General features: G+C 42.1%; 1 protein-coding gene across 14 annotated transcripts; it reads right to left on the bottom strand.

Moving 5' to 3' along the window:
• Window positions 1-677: 677 nt before the first annotated feature.
• Window positions 678-12,722, bottom strand: ggt5b (gamma-glutamyltransferase 5b). 14 transcript variants are annotated; one of them, XR_009525361.1, is made up of 14 exons: window positions 12,331-12,722; window positions 11,029-11,156; window positions 7,542-7,637; window positions 6,970-7,165; window positions 5,783-5,943; window positions 5,313-5,459; window positions 5,049-5,179; window positions 4,783-4,967; window positions 3,528-3,619; window positions 2,715-2,827; window positions 2,507-2,617; window positions 1,495-1,863; window positions 1,387-1,426; window positions 679-1,078 (listed from the first exon to the last, which is right to left on the bottom strand). XR_009525361.1 is itself a non-coding variant. In XM_060050050.1 (12 exons), exons 1-12 carry the CDS (start codon window positions 12,498-12,500, stop codon window positions 1,717-1,719), a joined length of 1,677 nt encoding a protein of 558 aa, XP_059906033.1. In that variant the 5' UTR covers window positions 12,501-12,722; the 3' UTR covers window positions 679-1,716. The 14 variants fall into 14 exon arrangements, 1 of the variants encoding a protein (XP_059906033.1); XR_009525360.1 differs by lacking the exon at window positions 1,387-1,426 and adding an exon at window positions 1,314-1,352 and having other exon boundaries at window positions 1,427-1,863; XR_009525356.1 differs by adding an exon at window positions 1,192-1,235 and having other exon boundaries at window positions 679-936; window positions 1,275-1,863.
• Between the last annotated feature and the right edge of the window lie 311 nt (window positions 12,723-13,033).

Below are 13,033 nucleotides of genomic sequence, written 5' to 3' on the forward strand. Positions count from 1 at the left end.
ATCTTCCCAGTATATATCACATAGGCTTTTCTTCATAGTATGTATATATCATTTGCAGTAGACCGCCTCATTATTAGGTTATGCGGTTAAGATCATACTTTTTTTATCTGCAGAGGAATTACAATTATAGTCAGCATTGTTCACAAAATTTACGGAAGCCCCTTTATAATGAAAGGTCTCGACCAGCCGCCTGTTTCATCGAGGTAGCGTAGCTTTGTTTTCATTTCAGCCCAGTGGACTCCTCATGTGTTCTAGGAGGCTGCGCCTGCTCTGCAGAGGAAGAAATCTGCATGTTTTCATAATTTACTTCAAGTGGCTCGGAGGTATACACTTGAGATGATCCCTAATTCATAAATCTGTTTAAAATCCATCTTTTCACTCTTTCCTTTATGCCATCAAACAAACAAATGCTAAAAATGGAAACATGATCCTAGAATCAAACTCATCCTATAGTATTGTGGGATTATAAATCGAACGTATTTGGTTGACATAGCAACAATGTGGTCGTAACTATATAGTAAGTATATAGTGGCTACTACATTGTTGTTGTGTTGTCTATATAGTAACTTTACCAATAATAAAATATTCTACATCTATGACGTTTACAAACTACAAACAAATACGAAAATAGCAGCTGCCTGACAGTGTTATCAAAAATATAAATAACGACGATAGCAAATACTTTGATAATAAAAAAAACAATGTTTAATTGTTATCCGGTTACAAAAATATAGTTCTTTCAACAAAAATGAATCAACATTTCTTATAAAAAATGGAACTTCAGATTAAAAAAAACATTATTTTTTTTAGAAATGCTTAAAATCTTTGTGGTGGTTAATCTAAAACCATCTTTTAAACACATCATCCTATTCCATCATGTTAAACGATCTTTAAAACCCAACCTGGTGGTCCACCATCTTAAATCATCTCTTAAACCTGGTAGTCCATCATCTTAAATCATCTCTTAAACCTGGTGGTCCATCATCTTAAACCATCTCTTAAACCTGGTAGTCCATCATCTTAAATCATCTCTTAAACCTGGTGGTCCATCATCTTAAACCATCTCTTAAACCACAACCTGGTGGTCCATCATCTTAAACCATCTCTTAAACCACAACCTGGTGGTCCATCATCCTGAACCACCTTTAAAACACAACATGGTGGTCCTTCATCCTGAACCATCTTCAAAACACAACATGGTGGTCCATCATCCTGAACCATCTCTAAAACACAACCTGGTGGTCCATCATCCTGAACCATCTTCAAAACACAACATGGTGGTCCATCATCCTGAACCATCTCTAAAACACAACATGGTGGTCCATCATCTTAAACCATCTTCAAAACACAACCTGGTGGTCCATCATCTCAAACCATCTCTTAAACCTGGTAGTCCATCATCTTAAACCATCTGTTAAACCACAACCTGGTGGTCCATCATCTCAAACCATCTCTTAAACCTGGTAGTCCATCATCTTAAACCATCTCTTAAACCTGGTGGCCCATCATCTTAAACCATCTCTTAAACCACAACCTGGTGGTCCATCATCTTAAACCATCTCTTAAACCTGGTGGTTACGCGGGGGGGCTTCCAATAAGCTACTTCCAGCCTTTCAACCCTTGGAGGCAGCAGTCAAAAGTTTCCTTCTTCCACACCCATCACATTAACCTCGACCTCTCTCTCTGTTGGAAGTGTCCGTGGCTACAGAGGCTCCCTCAGTAGCCCGATGGCCGGCCCATCTTCCGTTGGTCGGAGACGGCGGCGATGCAGCCGCGGTGCCGCGCCACAGCGTTCACCGCGTTGAAGGGGTACTTCAAGTCTTCCACACGGTGACCCAGAGCCTTCAGGCCTGCTCTCACCTTCTGGTTACGGGCGCATCAGCAACACACACACACACGCACGCACGCACGCACGCACACGCACACGCACACACACACACACACACACACACACACACACACACACACACACACACACACACACACACACACACACACACACACACACACACACACACACACACACAATACAGAACATTAATGAGCAGGTAGGGGCTAGACAGAACAGAGTCAGGTGATTAAGGAGCAGGTAGGGGTATTACATTACAAAGACAGGTCATTAAGGAGTAGGTAGGAGTAAGACAATACAAAGACAGGTCATTAATTAGCCAGTAGGTATTAGAAAGTGCAGAGACAGGCCAATTTGGAGTAGGGAGGAGTAAGACATTACAAAGACAGGTCATTAATTAGCAGGTAGGTATTAGAAAGTGCAGAGACAGGCCATTAAGGAGCAGGTATGAGTAATACATTACAAAGACAGGTCATTAGGGAGCAGGTAGGGGTTAGACTGTACAGAGACAGGTCATTAAGGAGCAGGTAGGGGTAAGACATTACAAAGACAGATCGTTAAGGAGCAGGTAGGGGTAATACATTACAAAGAAAGGTCATTAAGCAGCAGGTAGGAGTAAGAAGGTTAGGGGTAAAAAAGAAAAGAAAATTAACTCACCTCATCGAAGCCTGGCCCAAACTGCAGCCCGTTCTTTGAGTCCACAAACACCACGGGGGCTGCGATGGCCTCCTGCAGGCTCATGCCCAGCCAGAGGTGGTTCATCAGGGCCTGGACGACGGGGGAGTCATGGGAGAGAGGGTCTGGTGACGGTGTGGATGCGGAGGTGGCCTATGTACGTAAACTAAGCGGCTTGAGGAGGTCTTACCAAGGCTACCGCTGTGGTGATCATGCTGCCTCCGGAGCCCCCGATGGCTAGAGTCCCCCCCCCCGAGGAGGACTCTAGGATGGTTGGAGCCATAGAGGAAGGGGGCTGCTCGCCTGGAGCCAACACACACCGAGAGAATACAGCTTGTTACAGGCGTATTGTTTCATAGATTGTATAATAGTTCAGCGAAAATAAGCCGTGTGACAGTTGATGTAAAGGGCAACCTAATGATTAAAGGGCAAGAAAATCATGTAGAGATTGGACACATAAGGTGAATAAGATCGGCAAGATTGTGTTTGACTACCAGTCCTGGGGAAGGTTTTGGGTTCAACCCTGAATATCTGAAATCAATGTGTGGTCAACCGCTTTGGACCAGTGACCAGTGTCCAGTCTGTTAGAAGGCTTTAAAGTGGGCAGTATTAATGTTGTTTGGGTGTTTGATATTCATCTGAAAGGCTATGGGTTTGAAACCCAATTTTGGCAACTGACATGTAGTTACATCCTCGGGTATTGCCTTGACCAGCAACTGATACACTTGTGTGTATAGTTTCATTGATATAGCACACACTGTTTAATTCATATTTCTTCCCATGTTGTGCATTTACTCTCCTATATGAATATACTCTCCTGTACTTACTTACCCCCATCTGCTCATTAATAATATAACCGGTGTCTGCTACATTGAAAATAATAGTACTTATACTACTACTATAATATGAATGATACAATAGCAATAATATAAAAGGGCCAATATAATAGTACTTACATAATAGATAGTATTGCAATGCAGCGTAAAAGACAGTGTTGCTTCACCTGCTCTGATTGAGGCCACTCGTCCACAGAAGTCAGCCAGCTCATTGTTCAGGATGATTCCAGTTCTAGGGGAGAGAATGGCCGAGCCGAACCTATGGAATTAGGGAATAGAACAAAAAATACATAAAACATAAAACATTTATATAAAAATAGATTATTTACTCCCAAAAAACACCATCACACACAAACACACACACACACACACACACACACACACACACACACACACACACACACACACACACACACACACACACACACACACACACACACACACACACACACACACACACACACACACACACACACACACACACACACACACACACACACACACATACAAGAAGACAAACAGACACATACACACACCGAAACACACACAGACACCTGCAGACACTGGTTATGTAGTAAGTAGATGCCGTTTACGTGTGATTTTTTATGTGGGAAGTGGTGCATTACACTTCAGAGGAATTACTCTGATGGACACTGTGACGCCATTGAATGAGATATCCACACCATACTTTATACACATGTTAAGAGAGGTGTCCTATGTGCCTGGTACTTTTCCAGTTCCTGCCACTTTCAAAAGCGGGCTTTGGAGATTTCCATTTAGAGCATTAGCTTAGCTTAGCCTTTTTTCACATTCGCATTTATTGACACTGTGACATCATCTTTGGAGATATTGACCCCAAAATTGTTCACAGTTCTAACGAGGGGTGGCCTCTATGTCCCCAAATAGTTAACAGCTACTGACCACCTCTCAAATGTAATTGTGATTGATTGACTATAGAATTTATTGAATTTCTTAAACATTCCAATTGGAACAATGAGTAAGGCATGTCCATGGAGCATGTGTTTTACATTTTGGGTCATTTCAATTTTTGGTTGATTTTAAAGGGGAAATATTATGCCACCAGGTGTGCGTGTGATTAGCCGTTACAAGCCGTTTTGAAAATCTGCGTCTTCTGACATCACTAGTGTGCGTGTGCACCTAGATGTGTCCTGGATAGTTGAGCAACGTCTGCTTCATTCCACTGGGTAGGCTGGTAGACTGATCTGTCCAGCACACATCTAGGTGGACACGCCCACTATTGATGTCAGAAGACGCAGATTTTCAAAACGGATTGTAATGGCTAATCACACGCACACCTTGTAGTACAATTTGTCCCCTTTGAGAAAAGTTTTTCTGAAAATTGAAAAAAACGTTCCATTTTCTATCTCACATTTGAACTTGAAAATATGGGAGCCAACTCACAATTGGTTGATGGTGCTGGTGACGGAGACCACGCTGCCGTCGTCCGCCAGAACAGACACGTGCGTGGTCCCGAAGCGATCCACCAGAGGCTGTGTGTTGTAGTACTCGTCGTTATGAGTGCAGTCCGCAGAAATCAGGTCCCTTATCGTGTCGGCGAAGGCCCCATCCAGTAAATAAGATGCGTTCTTTGAAGAGCGGGGAACATCATGTTAAACCTCCAAACGTGATTTGAACATAGCAACATTTATTTCAGATTTGATCCATACTTTGGCACATTTAATGGCCGGGTCACGGATGACATGCTTTTGTCCGTTAGCAAATTTAGCCGCCTCTACAAAGCGATGATAAGTCTGGATTCTCTGGTCCCCCTTCATGGAGTTTGAGGTGAGGTTGTAGCCTGTGGACAAGGTGTGACAAAACAACATTTTAACTGCTTAACTTGCTGATTACATTTCTAGTTAATTGTTATAGTAATGATGGGCAGCACAAAATGGTAACTGATTGGTCTATCAAGGATCCACACAACACACCTTTCATTACGTTCAGAATGAAGGCGAGCACAGCTCCCCCCGCAGGCGGTGGAGGGATGAGCATCCGGGTTTCTCCGAGCGATATGGGCCATGGGTCCGCGACCTGTACCTTGAAAGATCTCAAATCCTCCATTGACAGAGTCCCACCTAGAAGAAATTCGTGACGATATAAAATGTTTGTCGTGTACTACAAGTTTGGTGTGTTCCTTAGAATCTCTTTTGACGCATTTATTTTCAAAATGGATAAATCGTAATTCCACCCGAACGTTGGGAGATTTCTCATTCAGGACGGGTATCCATTTCAGTGTATCTATAGATTCATGAGTCACAGTTAATTGCATTTCATCATGCATACTGTGCCCCCACGAGACCCCAATTAACCCGGTCAGATGTCAATTAAGGTATTTAAGATCCAATGGGCTTCAGGCTTCCGGACCCTGAACCCTGACCCTTTTAGCAGCTGCACTGACCTGCCTCCTTGACATCCTGGACCAGATCCAGCCCTATCTGGCCATTGTAGAGGGCGTCGGCCCCTTGCGCTGCTATGGTTTCCAGGGTGTCAGCCAGCTTTGGGAACCTTAGGGTATCCCCTTCTCCCAGAATGGTCTTGTCAGGTTTGCAGAACAACTGGCTGGAAAAAGCACATGCATAAAAATGGGACACAATTAATGTTACGTTAATTGGTGTTTAATATAAACAGATGCATCAGTGGAAAATCCAAGCAACTCATATGTCATACTGTCAGTGGCGTTTCTGGCCATTCGGGCATCCTGGGCGAGACCCCACCCCCCTATACCTAGAAAAGTCCCTGCATATAGTGACCTGACGGAGGTACAGTGACACAACTGCTGTCCACTGTGATGCCCATTATGCTGCAGATTTGTGTGTCTATTATTGGATGGAGACCCGTACCTTTAGTGTTCGGGTCGTGGGTCACAAAGGGCATTTTGAGGGGAGGTTGACTTCAGGGTACACAGTGAGAATTAGAAGGAAGGATTAGAGGAAGCTCTTATCCCTCACAAACCTCTGGGAATGTTCCCTAACATCAGTCAACAATTGGCTGAAAGCAGATGTTGTAAGGTCCGGATAGTGTATGGCTGTGTGAGACTCCTAGCTGAAAGGTGCTGGGTTTGATCCCGAACGTACGCAGATTACCTGCCATCCTAGAGCAAGACGCCCTAACCCACCTGCTTCTTAAGACCGTAATGATCCAAAACAGGAACGGATTATGAGTCAGTGGGCCGCTGGGCCCAGATGACCCAAGCAGCACCAGCACAAATCAGCCGCAATACAAAGGTTGAGCTTAAAGCACTTCACATTATCCTCCAGGTGTATATTGAGGACTTACAACAAGTCCAAACAACACACATAGGCTACGTCAAAAAAGCATAGGCTACTTAATCTGGGCTTTATAAACGAATAGCCTTTCTATTAACACCTCACAGCCTCTCATAGCCTGATGGTTTTTGACGATTGCAAGCACCCGAGGCCCTTGCAATAATCCATCCTTGATCAAAAATGACCTGAATTCACTGTAAGTCAATCAGGGATAAAGGTGTCTACTACTACATGACTCACTCATTCAGTGACGCAGCGATGTGACAAAACCGTCCAACCACCGTGGTTGCGGGACCAATCAAAGTGCTGCTGTACCCACCAGAGGGAGGAGAATCGGATGAGATTTCCAATCAGAGGGTTGCTCAGGAGTTTGGCGAGATAGGCTGGGACGGGGATTCCTTTGCGGGCCAGTTTAATGGTGGGCTCAAAGAGCCGCGCCCAGGGGAGCCGTCCGTGGAGCTGGTGTACATGCTGGTAGCCCCGGAGCTCGCCAGGGACGCCAATCCACTGGCTGCCTGAAATATAGATTCATATATATCATATATATAGTGTATAAATATATATATATATATATATGTCCTATATATCCTATATATTATAGGAACACACTGGAGTACTAACCCTGGCATTGTTGAGGTATAAATATATATACTGTATGCATATATATATATATAGAAAAGTAACTGGCATTGTTGATAACAGGTAAAGATGGACAACAAAGATCCTGCCCGGAAACAATTACTAGTCAATAAATTGACCTGTTGTTCTCCATTTTATGGACAATATCAATACCTATTCTAATATCTAATATGATTGCAGTATGATTCAATTACAAATAAGCCCAAATATATGTTTTTTTAATAGGATTACATTATGAATGCAATGGGCCACCTGAAATTAGTGTAAACTTGGTGGGGCAGTCATCGAGAAGGTTTGCCTTGAAGGACTTTGGAACAGTTTCCCTGGAGCTGTAGACTTTCACCTTGCCTGTAGGGGTAAGGGTATGAAGGTATTATTGTAGCAAAAGTCTTTAGCACCTGTAACTGCAGAATTTGAATGCGTACACTAAAGTCACAGTAAATTTGAAGTCGTATATATTTATTTTGCATGTGTACTCTAAAGTCACAAATGTGTAACAGTACATTTGTAGTCGTAAAAAAAATATAAATATTTTTTATACCATTGTAAACACAAAATAGGGTCTACGAGTACGCTAATCTGTGTTACAGGTGCACAAATCCTTTTGCTACAATTATTGCAGTGCAGTTGGTGCAAAACACATTCGCACACCCGTGTTTCATAATCTGAGAACATGCCCAAAAGGTGTGCATTCGTAAACCCAAATTTGAACAAATGCATCAGAAGTTGCACATCTGTGAACGCTATGTTAATTCAGCATTTTAATGAGCGAGCACAAAACCATTTTACAACTGCTCGAATCTGCTCCTGCAAGTCTCAGCTGTGGGGTTTTTTGCAGGTTGTTTTGCAACACCCCTAGGTGGTAAATGTGTAGCAAAAGTATTCGTATCCGTAGATGACAGAGCGTCCGTGAGCGGGACAAAATAGTCCCGCCCATAATTTCCTAATCCAATGAAAATCGCCGGCAGGGATGCAATTCTCAAATTACAGTGACGGCTGGTGGTGATTTTGGGTGGGTGGGCTAAAGAATGCATTACATTTATCAATACTTCACAGGGGTCCAGACGCCATGAGGTCACCTTTATATCTCTGTTCATAACTTTCATATAATGTGAATGATTTTTAAACAAGATTAAGGTGTAGAGAAAGGCATTTCTTTATTTGAAGCACAATTATAAATAAAAAGAAAAATAAGGTGCTTCACTGAGCTGAAATTGAACATTTCGAACTAAACCATTAAGCAAAATAAAACTTTTTTTGTGCTTTTGTGCGTATTACACAATTAAAATGTTGACTGGTCTCCCTTTGCGCAAAATGCGGCTGTAGACGATCACACACTCTTTGGTAGAGACGTCTGTGTCGCCGTCAATCATGAAGGACATGTAGGGGTCCTTTTACATTATGTCATTTTACATTAGGCCTATGTAAAATGAAATGACTTAGTTCAAGGGAATTCTCCCCAAAGTATTGCATTATCATTTCTGAATTTATGTTATGGCGACCATTAAAATACATTCAAGGACATTTGCGGCATGTTAATGAAATACTTTGGGGGGAATTCACTTGAACTGAGTCATTTCATTTAACATAATGTAGGATACCCATCTCCGTTCAGTAGGACGCCCTCTTCACTTCTCCAGAAATAAACGTATCCCGTGCTGAGTATGCTGCGATCTTTATAGCTCCATGGCTGGCACGGGGTGGGTCCCAGTGTAATTTGAGAAATGCATCCCTGCCGGCGATTTTCATTGGATTAGGAAATTATGGGCGGGACTATTTTGTCCCGCACACGGACTCTCTGTCATCTACGGATACGAATACTTTTGCTCAGTGTTGTATAGTAGCGAAGTAGAAATACTTCGTTACTGTACTTAAGTAGTTTTTTTGGATATTTGTACTTTACTTTACTACTTATATTTCTCTGTACTTTTACTTTTACTTCGCTACATTTTGCGAAGAAAACGGATACTTTTACTCCACTACATTTCCCTTGAAACCTTTGTTACTCGTTACAAAATCAACTCATCTTTAGAAAAAAAAAAAGAATCATGAGAGATATGAGAATAACGTCGGGGACTGTGGTAGAACACAGACTGCGAGCCTGTTTGGCGAATCAGCTGTCCCAGCGCACGTTCGCAAAGCCCCCTTGCTTAGTTACTGTTGCTACGTCGATCAAAACTCCTACGACTGTCAACACACAAATGCATGGCTAGGACGAGGGCAAGGGCTATCAAAATTCTACTATTTGTATCAGGCTGGTTTGTACACGCAGTATTACAACACTATCTTATACACTTCAATACGCTGTATATGTGCCATTTTTGCTACAAAGCTAATTTAAATACCCTTTTTGGGCAGGGACTTAAGTTTTCCGAAAATCCGCGATCCTGGATGACACCAAAATCAATATTAAGTAACGTGTACCAGCGCTTGCGGGATAATAGGTCGGGCTATGATATCTGTCAGTGTCAGTGATTTTTTTTTTGGAGTAACTCCGCGACAGCATCCAGATCATGGCAAAATGGACTGCAATATGCAGTGGAAGGATGTTTTCAAAAAAGATCAACAACGAAGGGGAAACAACAATAATCAAAGCAAAATCATACAGGTCTCAATCAAAAAATTAGAAACTTCACGACCTCAAAATAAATACCACCAGCACAACATTTTAAACTAGTAAGGTTCTTTCACCGCTGGGTAATATTTGTATATAATATTTCAAGCTAGCTAATAACCTATAAAGATTATTTATTCTTATTCCATCTCTGGCGAGGTATCTATCTAGCCAGTTAGTGCTAAGGCATGATTGGACGAGGGCAGTTATAGGGAGGAGTTTCGATAACGGTTACTTGTACTTTTACTTTCAGTACTTAAGTACATTTAATATCAGAAAAGTACTTTTGATACTTAAGTACAGTAAAGATCAGATACTTTAATACTTTTACTTAAGTACTATTCTAAAAGGTGACTTTTACTTTTACTTAAGTAATTTTCCAGTAAGGTATCTGTACTTTTACTTAAGTATGGCTTTTGAGTACTTTATACACCACTGCTTTTGCTACACATTTACCACCTAGGGGTGTTGCAAAACAACCTGCAAAAAACCCCACAGCTGAGACTTGCAGGAGCAGATTCGAGCAGTTGTAAAATGGTTTTGTGCTCGCTCATTAAAATGCTGAATTAACATAGCGTTCACAGATGTGCAACTTCTGATGCATTTGTTCAAATTTCGGTTTACGAATGCACACCTTTTGGGCATGTTCTCAGATTATGAAACACGGGTGTGCGAATGTGTTTTACACCAACTGCGCTGCAATAATTGTAGCAAAAGGATTTGTGCACCTGTAACACAGATTAGCGTACTCGTAGACCCTATTTTGTGTTTACAATGGTATAAAAAATATTTATATTTTTTTTACGACTACAAATGTACTGTTACACATTTGTGACTTTAGAGTACACATGCAAAATAAATATATACGACTTCAAATTTACTGTGACTTTAGTGTACGCATTCAAATTCTGCAGTTACAGGTGCTAAAGACTTTTGCTACAATAATACCTTCATATAAGGGTTACAACCACATTCATAATACGGGGAAGAGATATTAGGCTTCTCTCTCTCTCTCTCTCTCTCTCTCTCTCTCTCTCTCTCTCTCTCTCTCTCTCTCTCTCTCTCTCTCTCTCTCTCTCTCTCTCTCGCTCTCTCTCGCTCTCTCTCTCTCACCCGTGTACTCACCGCTTTTATCCCTTATTGTAAAGATCGCACCCCCTCCCAGTCCCATGCTCTGAGGGTTGATGACTGACGTGCACAGAAGAGCTGCAATGGCGCCATCTACCGCCGAGCCGCCCTGGTGCAGAATGTCCCTAAAACACCGCAGAACTGTTACCGTTTGAAGGGGGGGAAAACGGCGGTAAGATAGTCAGCATGCACAAGCATACACATGCGCGCACAAACACACGCACGCACGCACGCACGCACGCACACACGCACACACACGCGCGCACACACACACACACACACACACACACACACACACACACGCACACACACACGCACACACACACACACACACACACACACACACACACACACACACACACACACACACACACACACACACACACACACACACACACACACACACACACACACACGATCGAAAAAGTGCCCCCACTCCGCCCCCCCACACACGAATGCATTTCATGAATTTGCAGTTGGCAAGCCGCTCGGCACAAGTTTAACAAATACTATCTGACAGACCAGCACATCAGAAACAATACCTCTTTATAATATCATTATTAAAAAAACATCAATCATTCACTATCCAGCGTCCAACCCCACTTCCCCTCATTGTTCTAGAAAAGACAACCGAAACTCTCAACATGAGGAAACTTTCCCCAAACCAAACTATAAAGACCCTGAGAGACCAAACAATCGAGTCTATCATCACAGAACATGAATGAACAAGTGAATAAAGAATGATGTCCACTCTGCGTCCTTCATCCTAGAAGTGGTTCACAACATGTAGGCTTATTTCCATAATTCACTTAAACCTATAGCCTAATAGTCCAGCATATAATTGTACAATGTCAGGATACCTTATGCCTCATGTGACATGAATAGGCTTGATATCAGGTCAACACAAGGCAGCCCGAAGATAGATTTTACTTTGAAGTGATCTTCTGTCGAGCGTCCATTCTTCCATATGAGTAGCATATCTGATCAAATCTCTTAATCAGATTAACCCTCTTGGAGGCTAACTCAATGATGTTTTACAACAATATGTTTTAAATGCTCTGTTGTTTAATAGTAGGTACTATTTAAATAAGATTGAAGCTACAATTTACTTAGATATAGCCTACTTAAGCTGTAAGCCAACTAAAACAATCAAGGCCTACAATATTTTGCAAACGATCAATATGAATAAAGACTACTTTCTTTTTTACATTGAATAATGATTTCATTTGTATAGGCTAGTTAAATTACGTTAAACTAAACGTCAGTCATTTCATAGGTGCGTTTAGTTTTTTATCTTACCTGCCAATGTCGGAGCAAAGTTTGGAGTCTGCAGCAACAGCTGCGTGTTTAAAGGCACCCTTCGAGCATCCCTCCGTAAAGTAGGCGATGGAGAGACAAGTGAGGATAACTACAAAAAATAAACCCAGGCAGCCGAGCAAACGCCCCTGCCATGTCTTCATTTTATCCATTATTACTGATGTAAAACGCCGTAGTCCTAAGCATTGAATGGACAATAGCAGCCTATAGACCGCTTATAAGCATCCTAATCCTCCTCTCTGTGATTACTCCACCCCTCAGGGCTTGTGAAACACCAAGTCAGGCTATAATTAATCATAAGAGCGGTAAGTGTGCGGCAGGTTCACGAACTGCTTTGCCATTCAACAGGTAGGCCTATTTAAAACACCCGACGTAATTAATGTTATTTTTTTAAGACTATTGTGTAGAGAGACTCGTTTTATAGTAAAAAAAATGCATTCGTTAAGGCGGTCATTATAAACATAGCCTATTGGGGGACCAGTAGCGTGCGGTGCCCCTTCATTTCGGTGGGGCAGAAACTACTGGCGTATGACCACACCCACAATTTTTTTAACATGTATATTTTGAGCTACATTAAAACATGTTAACTAAACTAATTGTGAGTAAGAATTGAAAATAAACTAATAGCCTAATGTTACTGCACGCTTTTGAAGTGCCATCCGCAACACTCGTCATATGATGTCGG

This window comes from Gadus macrocephalus, chromosome 4, assembly GCF_031168955.1.
Source record: "Gadus macrocephalus chromosome 4, ASM3116895v1".
NCBI lineage: Eukaryota > Metazoa > Chordata > Actinopteri > Gadiformes > Gadidae > Gadus > Gadus macrocephalus.